Source organism: Nematostella vectensis, chromosome 12 (genome assembly GCF_932526225.1).
Source record: "Nematostella vectensis chromosome 12, jaNemVect1.1, whole genome shotgun sequence".
In the NCBI taxonomy this organism is placed as follows: domain Eukaryota; kingdom Metazoa; phylum Cnidaria; class Anthozoa; order Actiniaria; family Edwardsiidae; genus Nematostella; species Nematostella vectensis.
In genome coordinates this window covers 2,903,883-2,918,990 of record NC_064045.1, presented here as the reverse complement: position 1 = coordinate 2,918,990, position 15,108 = coordinate 2,903,883, and the positions used below count along the sequence as shown (strand labels likewise).

Below are 15,108 nucleotides of genomic sequence, written 5' to 3'. Positions count from 1 at the left end.
TGACTTAGTCGATATACACTGCGAAAGGTTCATTTTAGCTTCTTGTGATTTTACGAGATAAATCAATTTCCATTTATTGCTATTCTGGATAGACTTAACAGCGTGATATCAAATTATTTACAGCGTAAACCACAAAGTAATAATGCATAATAACATTTTCCTTGAAATGTGGCGGGTTTTCAGTACAGCTCTCTGCAGGACAGCTTTTCTTAAAAAAAAAAAGTTACTTCAAATTCATCACAACTCAAATTTGATGATTTAGAAAGAAGATAAGAAAGCTTTGAAACTTTTTCAGCTTTGTTTGAAACCCTAAATACCCAACCATGTGACCTTGAATGCAATTTGAAATATTGAAAGACATTTGTATCACAGTTCAATGTGGCGCATACGATACTTAACTACATTTAGGGGATCTGTTCAATTTACAAACTAGTGTGAAATAATAGCGTCAAGAATGCTAGGACACGAGATTGTAGTTTGTAAACTTTGTGCCGTGACTTCCCTGAAAAGGGAAAACAAAAACTATCGTAATATGCCCTTAGAATACCATGGTAAAATACTGCTCGTTAGCTGTCAGGGACGGTCTGTTTGATGAGTTTTATGGGAAAATGATATTAGGTTCCCCTCTGTGACCAGTGTTATATGTGTTATTATTTTTGGAAACTAGGAAAATTGCTTTAATAAAAATCTACAAATTATCGTCGATGTTCTTGTGTTATTTACGCTTTTTAGCAATTCTCCGCTTTACTTTTTTTTCGATCATTATTTCTTCGCTGCTGTAGAACTTCTATGTTTATCTCAAACGCATGGATTATGAAAAAAAGAATTCTAATCTTAACATTTCCGCAATTCCTATAGGTCTACCCAGCAGCCCGACGCGTGTAAACTCCAGCGCTTTTTAATTTTAATCAAATGCAAATGTAATCATGTATTCAATTATTTCTGGTGTCACTAAGTTGTCCGCGAGAAACCATTTTGCCAGCTGCTCTTCGCGGGAAAAATATACGGGTAGTCCTACAATATTCTATGTCACTTTGTGAGGCGTAATTCAACTCAAACCCAGTAATTGATACATAGCACTTTTGCTTATCAAGGTTCGTGGAATACAAAGTCTAAGGGAAGGAGTATGTGAACAAATGGAATCCCAGACTGGGATATACTAGAGAATGGCTGCTCACAAATTTGCGGTAAGTAGAAAGAGGAACGATGAATATTTATAACAGAAAGTATTCAAAGCTACGGATTTACGGTTTAAGGAAAATACTTAGTTCTAATTTTATTGTCATTTTCCCCCTTAGGTTTCGTGGGTTGTTTTTTTCCTGGGCTGGAACTTGACCGAAGGTAGGGATTTCTACTTCTTGTACTTTGGGATATAGCGAACTGGTCACTTTCTGTCACAAGCCTTAATTTCGATTTTTACTTTTACTCAGAACTTAAACGCGTGCGGAAACAACCCTGGATTTAAATCATTTTAGTAATAAATGCTGCTAGCCAAACCCTGAGCTGTTTTCGCTGTTTTGTCATGTTTATTCAGCCGCTTAAAATTTCAGAGAGGCGGAAAAAAGAGAACGTGCAAAACACAAATCAGATATAACTTAAAGTACCATCGAAAAGTGAGTCATATTTTTCTAGTGATGTTTTGTTTTTTTCTTTTTTCGGTTATGGATTCCTTCCGTATAAGCTATATACTGAAAGCGATGCAGAGTGAATGAGCAAACATTAAACTAAGGAAAGCGACGTACGAAAAGCTAAATAACCAATTCGTTATGCGAAAAGTCATTTTATTCAGTGAAGTTTATTATTTTACATATAGGGGGTTTTAAATATATATATATCCTATCTTTAAAAATACTTTCATTGATATTCAAAACAAACAAGTTCTGAATCGGCTACCGGTTTTCAATAAAAACTTGAATGAGCTTGCTGCATATATATTACCTCGAGGGTTAAATTCAGCTCTTTATGTTTTTTTTTATACTATTTCATGAAATTAAGTTAGAATTATATCTAATTTTTTTTATGGGTCATGATCAATTCGCACTCTGTCCCAGCGGGAAAAACAAAACGCCGAAATAGAAAAATCGTATTTAATATTTGGTTTAATTTTTAATGCTGATTGCTCGCGAACGAGGAAGTTTTGAGTACTCCGCTATCCGCTTTTTTCAGAATTATCAAAAACCAGCAGGTAGTAAGCAAAATAAAAAAACTATGTCGGAAAGCGTGCAGCAACCGACTTAAAGCACTCCAAACAACGATTACTTTAAAATTGATCCTCTTACCGCTTAAATGCTAAATAGTTTTTAAGTCTTAAGAGTTTTAAATGAATTTTAAATTCTTCCAAGAACCGGGCTTTAGATACAAAAATATTACGAGAATATATCCCCCGTTGTGAACTATGTCATAGTTGTTGTTTTGATCAAGTGGCAAAACTGCACTGTGAAACTCTAGATTATGAATGCGGGGTGCTTCAATTTCAACATCACAGATTTTAAATGATGAGCGAATAAGGTCGTGTAAAGTTTTGACAATAATATGTGCCTAAGAAAAAACAATTTTCTTGTAAGCACACAGAAAATAAGTTTTCAGTAAAAGCAAGAGAAAACTCGCAAAATTTATTTTTTTTCCCTGTGCGTCACGAGGTAGTCGTTAAGCTGAAGGCCGCCTCCGTCATTTTTCACTAGATTTTTCTTGATGTCAAACAAAAAAAGAGAAACGACGACAAAGTAATATATTTTAACAAATAGATAGTTTTATGATAATTTCAGTACAATACGAAAAAGTAGTTGAAAGACCTCATTATGCGGCGCTAAGCAACTGATTTCTCTCTTAAAGTATGAATTTGTCTTCTAAATAGCTCTAATATATGGTGGCCACTAAATACAATTGGCGGATTCCATGACCTCTAAAAATCAAGCCTAATTGCAAATAGTAATATCAAATGATAACTATTCAGACCAATAAGGATATAAAATACATTTCCTCATTAACATGTAAAATATTATATAAAATGTAGAAATACGCAAATAAAAAATTGATTCCTTTCCGAAATAATCACCGTTAAAATTCCTGATTAGTCCCTACTTTATGGCCTTTAAGACTAATGTTTTCTCAACTTAATATACGCCATAGGCGGCAACACTAAATTCTTGGCTTTAAGGATCTCGCTTAGGGAACGCATTTACGTGACTTTTCTTTTCTTCGTGACTAACATCCAAGACTTCTTAACGGTGAATCTGCATAAAAGCCAAAGTTCATTCAAAGACTTTAGGAATTCTCTCTCTTTTCCGATTTATCATGACTTCATAAACTATTGTTTCCTCAAGCATTAGTGCTTAAAGATCCTTCTAGTTTAATGTTCTCTTCTATTAAATGACGATCTTATCTTTTCCGCTAGGCAAATGGCCCACGTCTCGACTTTTCATCCCTATAATTCTTTCTTATCTTCTAATCCTTATAATTCTTTCTTATTCAGTCTCCGCTTTTTGATTAGATGTTGACCGAGTATTAGACTCTTTCGGTAAAAGTTTTTGAAATATAAGTGTTGTATTGATCATTTTCCGGAAACCATCAGAAAAGCTAACTCAACTGTAAGAAAAGCTAGTGCACTTTCATATTGCACTCATCGCCTTGTGAAATGTCAGACCAAGAAAAGAGCCGTTAACAAAATAGCAAGAACACAGCGTCTTAACTTAATAGCGTTTTCGCGATGAATTGCTAAAAAAGGTGACGAATCTGTTCGATATTTACAAAATGCACATTTTCAGAATATCTCCTACTTTGCTTCCCAATTTTGTTAACATACTGTTTTACGAAACAAGAATAATATTCTATTGATAAAATCAACAAAATAAACTCTCAAGTTTATTTTGTAAAACACCAGAAAGTTAGGTTAGGATTTTTTTCTGAAAAAGGACTGAAATAAAAACCTAAAACGTTAGCCAATTTTGTCATCTCGAAATACACTACCTTTATCATCTCCATTTACGCAACAGACCAAGACATCCCTTACGATCCAGAAAGCATGGCTGCTAGTTCATCAAATCAATTTCGTCAACTAGAATTTTAAATCTTAAATTTAAATCAACCATGCGAAATAAAAACTCACAACCCATACTACGAAATAGCACCTAGCGAAGCTCACAACCCATACTACGAAATAGCACCTAGCGAAGCTCACAACCCATACTACGAAATAGCACCTAGCGAAACTCACAACCCATACTACGAAATAGCACCTAGCGAAGCTCACAACCCATACTACGAAATAGCACCTAGCGAAGCTCACAACCCATACTACGAAATAGCACCTAGCGAAGCTCACAACCCATACTACGAAATAGCACCTAGCGAAGCTTACAACCCATACTACGAAATAGCACCTAGCGAAGAACCAAGTGCGAAAACAGTTCCTCGCAAGTGCGTAAAACAACACGGCAGCAGAAACGTTTCTCAACTCTTTTGATAAAAAGAGCTATTAAACCTGCCTACAAATGTAATTTTAAAAAGAGGTATAAAAATTTATCACAACAATAACGATATAGATGCCATTCGCAACATCTTTGCTTGGAAATGAAGACATTTTCGTAAAAAAAAATTCAAGGTAAAATGAAACTGTCATTTTCTAAAGAAATATTTCCGGGCGGTCTGTCTTCCCGACACTCGCCTTAATGTAGGTAAAGATACATTGATATGAAATACAGGAAATTAGTAGTCTCAAGACTAGCATCTCTGAAGTAAGAATATGATCTGCCCTCAAATTGATAGACTATTTTCAAACATGGCGGATTCAATATGAAAAATAGGCTGACTTATGAAATCACGTAAATTTGTGGGTGACAACTTGAGCGCGCACCGGGTTTTGGCGGCAAAATAATTACAACAAAATGCAACTTATTTAGCGCTTACAAAACAACCAGAAAGTTTATGTATCAGAAAGGTCTTATTTCCATTGTAAGTTTCGTAGCCGTCTGCCTTGGCGGCACAGCCATTTCTGTGTTTATCTTTGTTGTTAGTTCTCTTGTCCGAAAAGTTACTACTTAATTCGCGCAGAAGGTTACCAGTGCTTCCCTGAGAGTAGTTGCATGACTTGGAATTATTGACTGTAGGAAGCAGCCTTTAAACGTCCCTGCCTGCGTTAGCTTGGCTGCCTTATCGACTTAGATACAGTCAATTGGAGAATGGAGCTAGATCGCATCTTAAAATAAAGTTTATAAAAATATTCTTAGCATTTAGAGATGTTTAACCCGACATCGTATAGATTGAGATTGGTAACCAATGGTAAAAGGAATAAAGCATATAAAACCTGTTTTGATATGTAATTGTACGCAAAACTTAATATTTACCCAAGGGCTTCTTTTTAAATATTGCGTTTTGGATAAGTAACGTTAAGCCGAAATAAGTGGAAAAATGCCTGTTATTCAATTTTTGCTGGTGTTATGATCAGTTTAAGAAAGGTATTGAATTTCTTATGCAAACTAATGCAAAACTTACAATTAAGTAAAGATAATCTAGACCTTTATTTCAGCTGCAAAATTGTTGAAAAAATGTTGGAAAGCGTTATTAAATATAATCCTATTTTATTTCGCTTTTAACACTTTTTAAGTGTAAGCCCTTTTACAAGTATTCATGAAGCTATTTTTGAATAACACAAAAGTTCTTATAAAGCAGGATGTGGAAGGTGGATGATTATTTAAGCTATAAAGCACCTTGTTAAGGTTCCATAAACACACTACATATACATACATGGCGCGAGGAAGGATGCTTGGAGATTCTCGAGCTGTTGCTGGTCGCCTTGCGTGACAGATGGTGATATACATCTAGCGATATTAAATAGATTGCGTGACAGATGGTGATATACATCTAGCCTGTATTTACTAGATTGCGTGACAGATGGCAATATGCGTCTAACCTGTATTCACTAGATTGCGTGACAGATGGTGATATACATCTAGCCTGTATTTACTAGATTGCATGACAGATGGTGATATGCGTCTAGCCTGTATTAAATAGATTGCATGACAGATGGTGATATACATCTAGCCTGTATTTACTAGATTGCGTGACAGATGGTGATATGCGTCTAGCCTGTATTAAATAGATTGCATGACAGATGGTGATATACATCTAGCCTGTATTTACTAGATTGCGTGACAGATGGTGATATGCGTCTTGCCTGTATTAAATAGATTGCATGACAGATGGTGATATGCATCTAGCCTGTATTTACTAGATTGCGTGACAGATGGTGATATACGTCTAGGCTGCATTAGATTGCGTGACAGATGGTGATATGCGTCTTGCCTGTATTAAATAGATTGCATGACAGATGGTGATATGCGTCTAGCCTGTATTAGATTGCGTGACAGATGATGATATGCGTCTGGTTATATTAACTAGATTTGAAGAAAACGACCTTCCGAGCTGGACTGCACGACCATAGCAAGCAAGTCGAGCAATGGCTTGATTTTTCGAGCAATTCGAAAATTAGGAGAATTGTTATTTAGCTGCGAATAAAAAAGGACGTTTCTTTTCTTCCATAGCATGGTACATCGGTTGCCACTCCGACGATGCCAGCAACAGAGTATTTAATATCATCGCAGGGAACTTCAAAATTCCCGACACCTCCCCCGAAGAATGCACGTCTGCTTGCGCTCTGCTCAACGCTACTTATGCGTGTACGCAGGGGGTCCCCCAGGGGATGATGTGCTTCTGTAGTAACTCGCTTGTAGGTGCGGTTAAGGTAGATGACAGCAAGTGCGGAGAAATCTGTGCACAGAAGGTATGTTAGTGGTGGCTTGTACTTATGCGGCAACCGCCCATTAAGCGGTCTTGGTCTTCAGGATGGGAGTATTATACATTAACCTTCGACCTGTTTTACGCGGGGCACCACTTCTGTTTCGGTTCCCTGGGTGGTTATAGAAGTACCACTGTTTTCCTCTTGATGACGATGGTGGCATGGGGGTGCTTTGCTGTTGTTGTTCTTGTTATGATGATTTTAATCATTATTAAAATGATGATACTTACGAAGATGATAACGATGAACGATGATGTAATAACAATGATGATGGTGGCTTTGGCAGTCGATCCAATTTGCGTGACGCGTGGTTTTGTAGGCTATGAAAAATGTGAATGAAATCCGTTTGAATCGTGCTGAAATTCAATCCATCCTACAATAAAATCGACTCGATTATATTTCTACGATATCAAACAATGCTGGGTAAGTTATATTTTTCAAAATGATGGGAGTTTTAAACATTCAAAACAAAAACAAAACAACAGTGTCACGCAATTCGGATTCGCTGACTTAAATGCAATTGTAGAGCTGATGGTCGTGGATAGAGACGACGACGATGGTGGTGATATTTTGCTTGTGGTAGTGGTTGCTGTCTTGTTGTGTGGTGAGTGATGATGATGATGATGAGGAGGAGGAGGATGATGCTGATGATGATGACGACGATGACGATGATGATGATGATAACGATGATTATAATGAGACTAATAACGGTATCTTGTAGATTACCCCTCACACTACCCCACATATTCGCGTGATGGATGACATTCTTCCTTTCCGTTTTTCTAGGTGTGTCCAGGTATAAGATTCTTACGTGTTTACGGGACGAGTAACGCCATTGCAGGTCTGTCCGTGACAGGACCAGACACGGGGTTCGTCTTTAGTCCCGCCACCTTTCAGTCCACAGTTGCAAAAGGTAGGTTGGAACACGCTGATCTTACTGTCGACATTGCCCCGATAACGTACCGATAAAGCCCCGATAGAACGAATTGTGTGGTAAATAAGAAAACAATGCCCTCCTTGTCTGTCGCTGTGGCTTTATGTAAACATCGTGAAATAACATACACTTAATCATTTGTGTCTCAGGCGATCTGAACACATCGTACATCTATAATTATGGCGATGGATCATTCGTTCTATCCACGTGTCAGAGCTCCTCCCATCGCTACAGGCGCACAGGGCTCTTTAACATTAACGTCGCGGCAAGGAACAACCAATCAGGGCCTATCTACGGCGGGAAAAAGGTGACGGTAAAAGCACCCCTTGGTCAATCCAATGCCTTGTGCCCTTCGCATATCGTAGCAGCCGGGAATAGGACGAATATTTCTCTGTACGTCGCGCAAGGCACGAATCTGAGTGGGTCGTGGGTGGCAACATCTGGAGAAAAGATAAATTTTGGGATGAATGGTAAGTAGACGAGCTTATCTCAGCATATTACCCATTCGCCACCAGGAGAGCATCTACCCTATTCTCCATCGCGCGCTGCATCTACCCCATACGCCATCGCGCGCAACATCTTTCCCATACGCAACAGCGCCCCACATCTTCCTCATACGCCACAGTGCGCTACGTCTACCCCATACGCCACCGCACGCTGCATCTACACCATACGCCATCGCGCGCAACATCTACCCCTTACGCCACCGCGTGCCGCATCTAACTCATACGCCATGGCGCGCCACATCTACCCCATACGCCACAGTGCGCTAAATCTACCCCATACGCCACCGCGTGCCGCATCTACCCCATACGCCACCGCGTGCCGCATCTACCCCATACGCCACCGCGTGCCGCATCTACCCCATACGCCACCGCGTGCCGCATCTACCCCATACGCCACCGCGTGCCGCATCTACCCCATACGCCACCGCGTGCCGCATCTACCCCATACGCCACCGCGTGCCGCATCTTCACCATACGCCATCGCGTGCCGCATCTACCCCATACGCCACCGCGTGCTGCATCTACCCCATACGCCACCGCGCGCTGCATTTACCCCATACGCCACCGTGCGCCTCATTTACCCCATACGCCACCGCGCGCTGAATCTACCCAATACGCCACCGCGCGCTGCATCTACCCCATACGCCATCGCGCGCAACATCTTTCCCATACGCCATCGCGCCCCACATCTTCCTCATACGCCACAGTGCGCTACGTCTACCCCATACGCCACCGCACGCTGCATCTACACCATACGCCATCGCGCGCAACATCTACCCCTTACGCCACCGCGTGCCACATCTAACTCATACGCCACCGCGCGCCACATCTACCCCATACGCCACCACGCGCTGCATCTACCTCATACGCCACCGCGTGCCGCATCTACCCAATACGCCACCGCGCGCTGCATCTACCTCATACGCCATCGCGTGCCGCATCTACCCCTTACGCCATCGCGCGCAACATCTTCTCCATACGCCACCGCGCGCCACATCTTCCCCATACGCCACCGCGTGCCACATCTAACTCATACGCCACCGCTCGCCACATCTTCCCCATACGCCTCCGCGCGCTGCATCTACCCCATACGCCATCGCGTGCCGCATCTTCACTATACGCCACAGTGCGCTAAATCTACCCTATACGCCACCGCGCGCTGCATCTACCCCATACGCCACCGCGCGCTGCATCTACCCCATACGCCACCGCGTGCCGCATCTTCACCATACGCCACTGTGCGCCTCATCTACACCATACGCCACCGCGCGCTGCATCTACCCCATACGCCACCGTGCGCCTCATCTACTTCATACGCCACCACGCGCTGCATCTACCTCATACGCCATCGCGCGCCACATCTTCCCCATACGCCACCGCGTGCCGCATCTACCCCATACGCCACCGCGCGCTGCATCTACCCCATACGCCACCGTGCGCCTCATCTACTTCATACGCCACCACGCGCTGCATCTACCTCATACGCCACCGCGTGCCGCATCTACCCCATACGCCACCGCGCTCCGCATCTTCACCATACGCCACAGTGCGCTACATCCACCCCATACGCCACCGCACGCTACATCTACCCCATACGCCACCGCGCGCTGCATCTACCCCATACGCCACCGCGCGCTGCATCTACCTCATACGCCACCGCACGCTACATCTACCCCATACGCCACCGCACGCTACATCTACCCCATACGCCACCGCGCGCTGCATCTACCCCATACGCCACCGCGCGCTGCATCTACCCCATACGCCACCGCGCGCTGCATCTACCCCATACGCCATCGCGTGCCGCGTCTACCCCATACGCCACTGTGCGCCTCATCTACACCATACGCCACCGCGCGCTGCATCTACCCCATACGCCACCGTGCGCCTCATCTACTTCATACGCCACCACGCGCTGCATCTACCTCATACGCCATCGCGCGCCACATCTTCCCCATACGCCACCGCGTGCCGCATCTACCCCATACGCCACCGCGCGCTGCATCTACCCCATACGCCACCGTGCGCCTCATCTACTTCATACGCCACCACGCGCTGCATCTACCTCATACGCCACCGCGTGCCGCATCTACCCCATACGCCACCGCGCTCCGCATCTTCACCATACGCCACAGTGCGCTACATCCACCCCATACGCCACCGCACGCTACATCTACCCCATACCCCACCGCGCGCTGCATCTACCCCATACGCCACCGCGCGCTGCATCTACCTCATACGCCACCGCACGCTACATCTACCCCATACGCCACCGCACGCTACATCTACCCCATACGCCACCGCGCTCTGCATCTACCCCATACGCCACCGCGCGCTGCATCTACCCCATACGCCACCGCACGCTGCATCTACCTCATACGCCACCGTGCGCCTCACCTACTCCATACGCCACCGCGCGCCTCACCTACCCCATACGCCACCGCGCGCTGCATTTACCCCATACGCCACCGTGCGCCTCATTTACCCCATACGCCACCGCGCGCTGAATCTACCCCATACGCCACCGCACGCTGCATCTACCTCATACGCCACCGTGCGCCTCATCTACCCCATACGCCACCGCGCGCTGCATCTACCCCATACGCCAGCGCGCGCTGCATCTACCCCATACGCAACCGCGTGCTGCATCTACCCCATACGCCACCGCGCGCTGCATCTACCCCATACGCCACCGCACGCTGCATCTACCCCATACGCCACCGCGTGCCGCATCTTCATCATACGCCACAGTGCGTCACATCTACCCCATACGCCACCGCGCGCTGCATTTACCCCATACGCCACCGCGCGCTGCATCTACCACACAATAATACCCTAACGTCCGCCAAATACAGAAACACATCAATGTTAAAGCACCTTCTAAGAACACCACGGTATCAGCTTTAAAGTTCAAATGGTACTAAGCTCCCTGTTGTTTTATTTCATACCCGGTTAATTATTACTCTTATTTTATATTTTGGTTGGCCCCAAAAAGGTTTTCAGAATTCCTCATCCAAACATCCGTCGCCATGCGCACCCAGTAAATCCACCCAATTTAAGATTGATTTGCTGCTTTTTATAAATTCTCACTCTCACGTATTGTTGGATATCGATATTACAATGGTGCTAGATATTTCTCAGTCTCCCAATGCATCTCTCAATGGCGCAGAAACCAAACAAATTTCTGACGGATGAACAACTCGTGGTGTTAAATTTCAACCACGTTAAGTGTATCACCACGATTTATCCAGACAGACATTCACATTCATTTATATTTTTGATAAACATTCCTTGTTCCTTTCATTCCTAGACGCTCTTCTTTATGGAGTCGGTTCAAAGGCGACTTTTGGTAACATCAGCGGCTCGCCCCAGACCTCCGGAGTGTATGTCATACCAACGGCCACAATTGAACAAGAAGGCTTTCTAGTAGCATGGGAATTCAACGCCGCTAAACTGGGAGGCATTCGTTTTCAAGTGAGTTCTTAGTTTGTTGATTAGCCTGCTAGCCGGCTCTCAATCGGGAATATTCGGAAATGTGTTGCTCTCGAATGTTGAGAATTTGTGGCGCGCGAAGGCCGAGGTGCGCTGGGGCGAGGGTGCGGGAAATTACAGTTATTAATATGACAATATAGCATCCCGATATTACTCCAAAGCGGTCCTTAAACGTCCTGGGTCATTAAAGTACTGTATATTACCCGTCACACATATTCAACCATGTTGATTTTGTGTGTAGATACATGTAACCAATCGTTCTAGCCAAAAACTCGTTGTATCCTCTATTTTAAAGCAGAGCTGTTAAGTCTACGAGTTGCTTTAAATGACTGCCACCCATTACCAGTAAGAACAGCGTTGAATTTTCAACCTATTGTTTAAAGCAATAGAGCCATGTACGACAGAATTATCGCATAATTATTGTACGTATGTATCTATCTTTCAGTTTTCACACTAGACGAACAAATCGTCTGGACGGACAAATCGTTTTAGACGGACAAGTCGTCTGATGTGAAAACGGGGCGAACACATTTTAAGTCGGACAAATTGTCTGAATTTGTTCGTCTGTTTGGCCGTCTAGGAAGACGATTTTTCATAGACGATTTGTTCGTACAGACAAACAAATCGACTAAAGTCCGACCTAAATTTACGCTAGACGTACAAAGACGAACAAATTTACGATTTTGCAGGTCGGGGGGAATGGGACTAGCAAAATCAGCGGTGGCTTATGGGTAAAAGCACAAAAATCAAAATGGCGTCTGCAAAGGCAAAGAAGAAAACGCCAAGCCTAAGGAAGAACAAATGCTGGTCAGATGACGATCTGGCTGCATTACACGCGTCCTTTCGTCTATTGAAAGTAGAGATAAACCATGGGCACTTTTACTGTGAAGAATGGCTCTAAAAAGCGCAAACGAGAGTGTTTTTAAAAAGATTCGCGACAAACTGCAACTCGAACTAAATCCCTGGCCACAATCCCTGACTTAACTCCCGTTTTCCAAAGAGAAACCTGCTGAGCAAATATGCCGCCGCCATCTTTTTTTGCAAGACCCATGTATACCAAGCAAAGCCTAGTGCAAGTCTTCTTTGCGTGTGTGCTGACCATTTGTCCATTGCTTGTCCGTCTAGTATGAATTTAGGACGAACAACCTAATCATCCTAGGTCGTCTCGAATTCACATCAGACGAACAAATCGTCAGTCGATTTGTCCGTCCAGACGATTTGTTCGTCTTCTAGTGTGAAAACGGCCATTTATTTTCCAAGTTATTTCCCTATCCTTAGGTATTTCGTCCAAGATGTTTAACAATACAGAAGTACTGTCACCAAACAAGATCCTGTATTCCAAGATCCGATAACTGCGGTATTCCCCATCAGTTCACATGCCCAGGGGATGGCAAATTATGCGCCGGTACCGGGCATTGTTTGACCGGGTGTCTGGCACAGAATGTTACATATCCTAATTCGGCGGTACCACTGGTGAACTACACACTTGTAGTTGGTAAGTCTTCTCATATATTGGCTGGAAGGCCTAGATGGGAATTTGGTGTTGGCTGTGTTGAAATCGCTGTAAGGCTATCTGGAAATTACTTGTATGGGTGACTGAAAATTAGTGGTTTAGCTGGCTAAAAGTTATTGTATGTCTGTCTGCACATTATTGGTTTAGCTGGCTAAAAATTATTGTATGTCTGTCTTCACATTATTGGTTTAGCTGGCTAAAAATTATTGTATGTCTGTCTGCACATTATTGGTTTAGCTGGCTAAAAATTATTGTATGTCTGTCTTCACATTAGTGGTTTAGCTGGCTAAACATTATTGTATGTCTGTCTGCACATTATTGGTTTAGCTGGCTAAAAATTATTGTATGTCTGTCTTCACATTATTGGTTTAGCTGGCTAAAAATTATTGTATGTCTGTCTTCACATTAGTGGTTTAGCTGGCTAAACATTATTGTATGTCTGTCTGCACATTATTGGTTTAGCTGGCTAAAATCAGTTCCATGGCTGGCTGGAAATAAGTTGCATACCTTACTAAAATTATTTGTATTGCTGTCTGAGTAGTAGTAGTTTAGCTGGCTGGAAATTATTTGTATTGCTGTCTGAGTAGTAGTAGTTTAGCTGGCTGGAAATTAATTGTATAGCTGTCTGGTAATTTAGTTGCGTGGCTGCGTGAATGTTTGTTGAAAAAGGTGCCTGCAAAACTTAGTTGATTCCGTTTTGCTTTCATAGACACCATCATGAACGTTTCCACCCTCGGACACCAACTTGTCTCATTGAGCCACGGTAAGGAACAGGCCGTCCAGCCCGGTGACGTCATAGGATGGACAACAAACGGACAGGGTGATCTCGCCTTTGAGCCAACAACAAGTGACCCGGAGTTCTTTTACTCAACCCCTGGCATAAATGCTGGTGACCTGTTGTCGGCAACCGCTGGTCAGCGCTATGACATCAAGCATGTACTGCAGGCTCATGTCACGCGGACCTCGTGGGCGACGCATGACTATGTGTTTAACTCGGCTGGGGTGTACGAGGTGACGGTGATAGTGAATGGCGAAGGTAACGGCAGCACGCCGGTGAGCATAGAGAGATGCTACGTATCTGTTCAGGTGGGTTCTTATTTGCTTTGATTTTGAGGACGATAAACTAATGTCCAGAAAGAGAGCCATAGAGCTAGTATTCATGCGTTGGAGCCTTAGAATTATCTCATCCTGGTTTTCGTCCTTAAGCTTTTTTTTAAAGGTTTCCCATATTACCTGTATAGACCTTTTCACGATGTTGCGCGCGCATCCAAAACGCCACAGACTGGCGGGCCAGTGCTGATATAAAATGGCGTACGAATTGGAGTTTACAGACAAAGCTATAGAAAATGCTTTCAGATTTCTATAGTGAAATTGGCGCTAGAGTGAAATACCCCTTCTCTCGCATTTTGGATCAGCTGTGGCCCCCCAATCGTGGCATTTTAGATGTGCGCGCAACAATTCCCATTTCCCACAACCCCTTTCCCATAATACTTAAGTAATCAGGGATGGAAATCATTTCCCATAATAATTGTTTAGATGATCATTAATGAAACTCATACTTATCATTTGAGAGAGATGCGAAAATGAGAATTTGACTTATTCATCTGGAATGTTTGCCATCCAGGAATCATGGGCCCTTGGTAATCATTATCTCAAAATTCTATGGCAGGAAATGATAAAAGGTTTGCAAATCACGGGTCCGAAATGCTGGACCGGGGCTGAAGGTGACGTTGCGTACCCTGTGAACAAGGACCTGTCACTCAGCGCGGCCGTCACGCAAGGGAGTAACGTGACATATACATGGATGGGTGACATAAGCAACGTCACGACAACTAGCAACCCTGCCGTCATGCGATTCAACTCCGTTGGT

The 15,108-nt window shown here is 43.6% G+C and overlaps 1 protein-coding gene across 2 annotated transcripts in view; it reads left to right on the top strand.

Moving 5' to 3' along the window:
• The window catches only part of LOC116611066 (polycystic kidney disease protein 1-like 2), a 64,627-nt gene that overhangs the window by 25,180 nt on the left and 24,339 nt on the right, over window positions 1-15,108 (top strand). Inside the window, exons 1-10 of one of the 2 annotated variants that reach the window (XM_048719367.1) lie at window positions 846-1,008; window positions 1,095-1,187; window positions 1,299-1,341; window positions 6,540-6,778; window positions 7,580-7,706; window positions 7,877-8,197; window positions 11,544-11,707; window positions 13,004-13,220; window positions 13,948-14,324; window positions 14,908-15,106. In XM_048719367.1, coding sequence (XP_048575324.1) covers window positions 1,167-1,187; window positions 1,299-1,341; window positions 6,540-6,778; window positions 7,580-7,706; window positions 7,877-8,197; window positions 11,544-11,707; window positions 13,004-13,220; window positions 13,948-14,324; window positions 14,908-15,106 — 1,708 coding nt within the window. In that variant the 5' untranslated portion in view covers window positions 846-1,008; window positions 1,095-1,166. Of the gene's footprint in view, window positions 1-845; window positions 1,009-1,094; window positions 1,188-1,298; window positions 1,342-6,539; window positions 6,779-7,579; window positions 7,707-7,876; window positions 8,198-11,543; window positions 11,708-13,003; window positions 13,221-13,947; window positions 14,325-14,907; window positions 15,107-15,108 lie in introns of those variants that run through there. The other variant, XM_048719368.1, reaches the window with a different exon arrangement.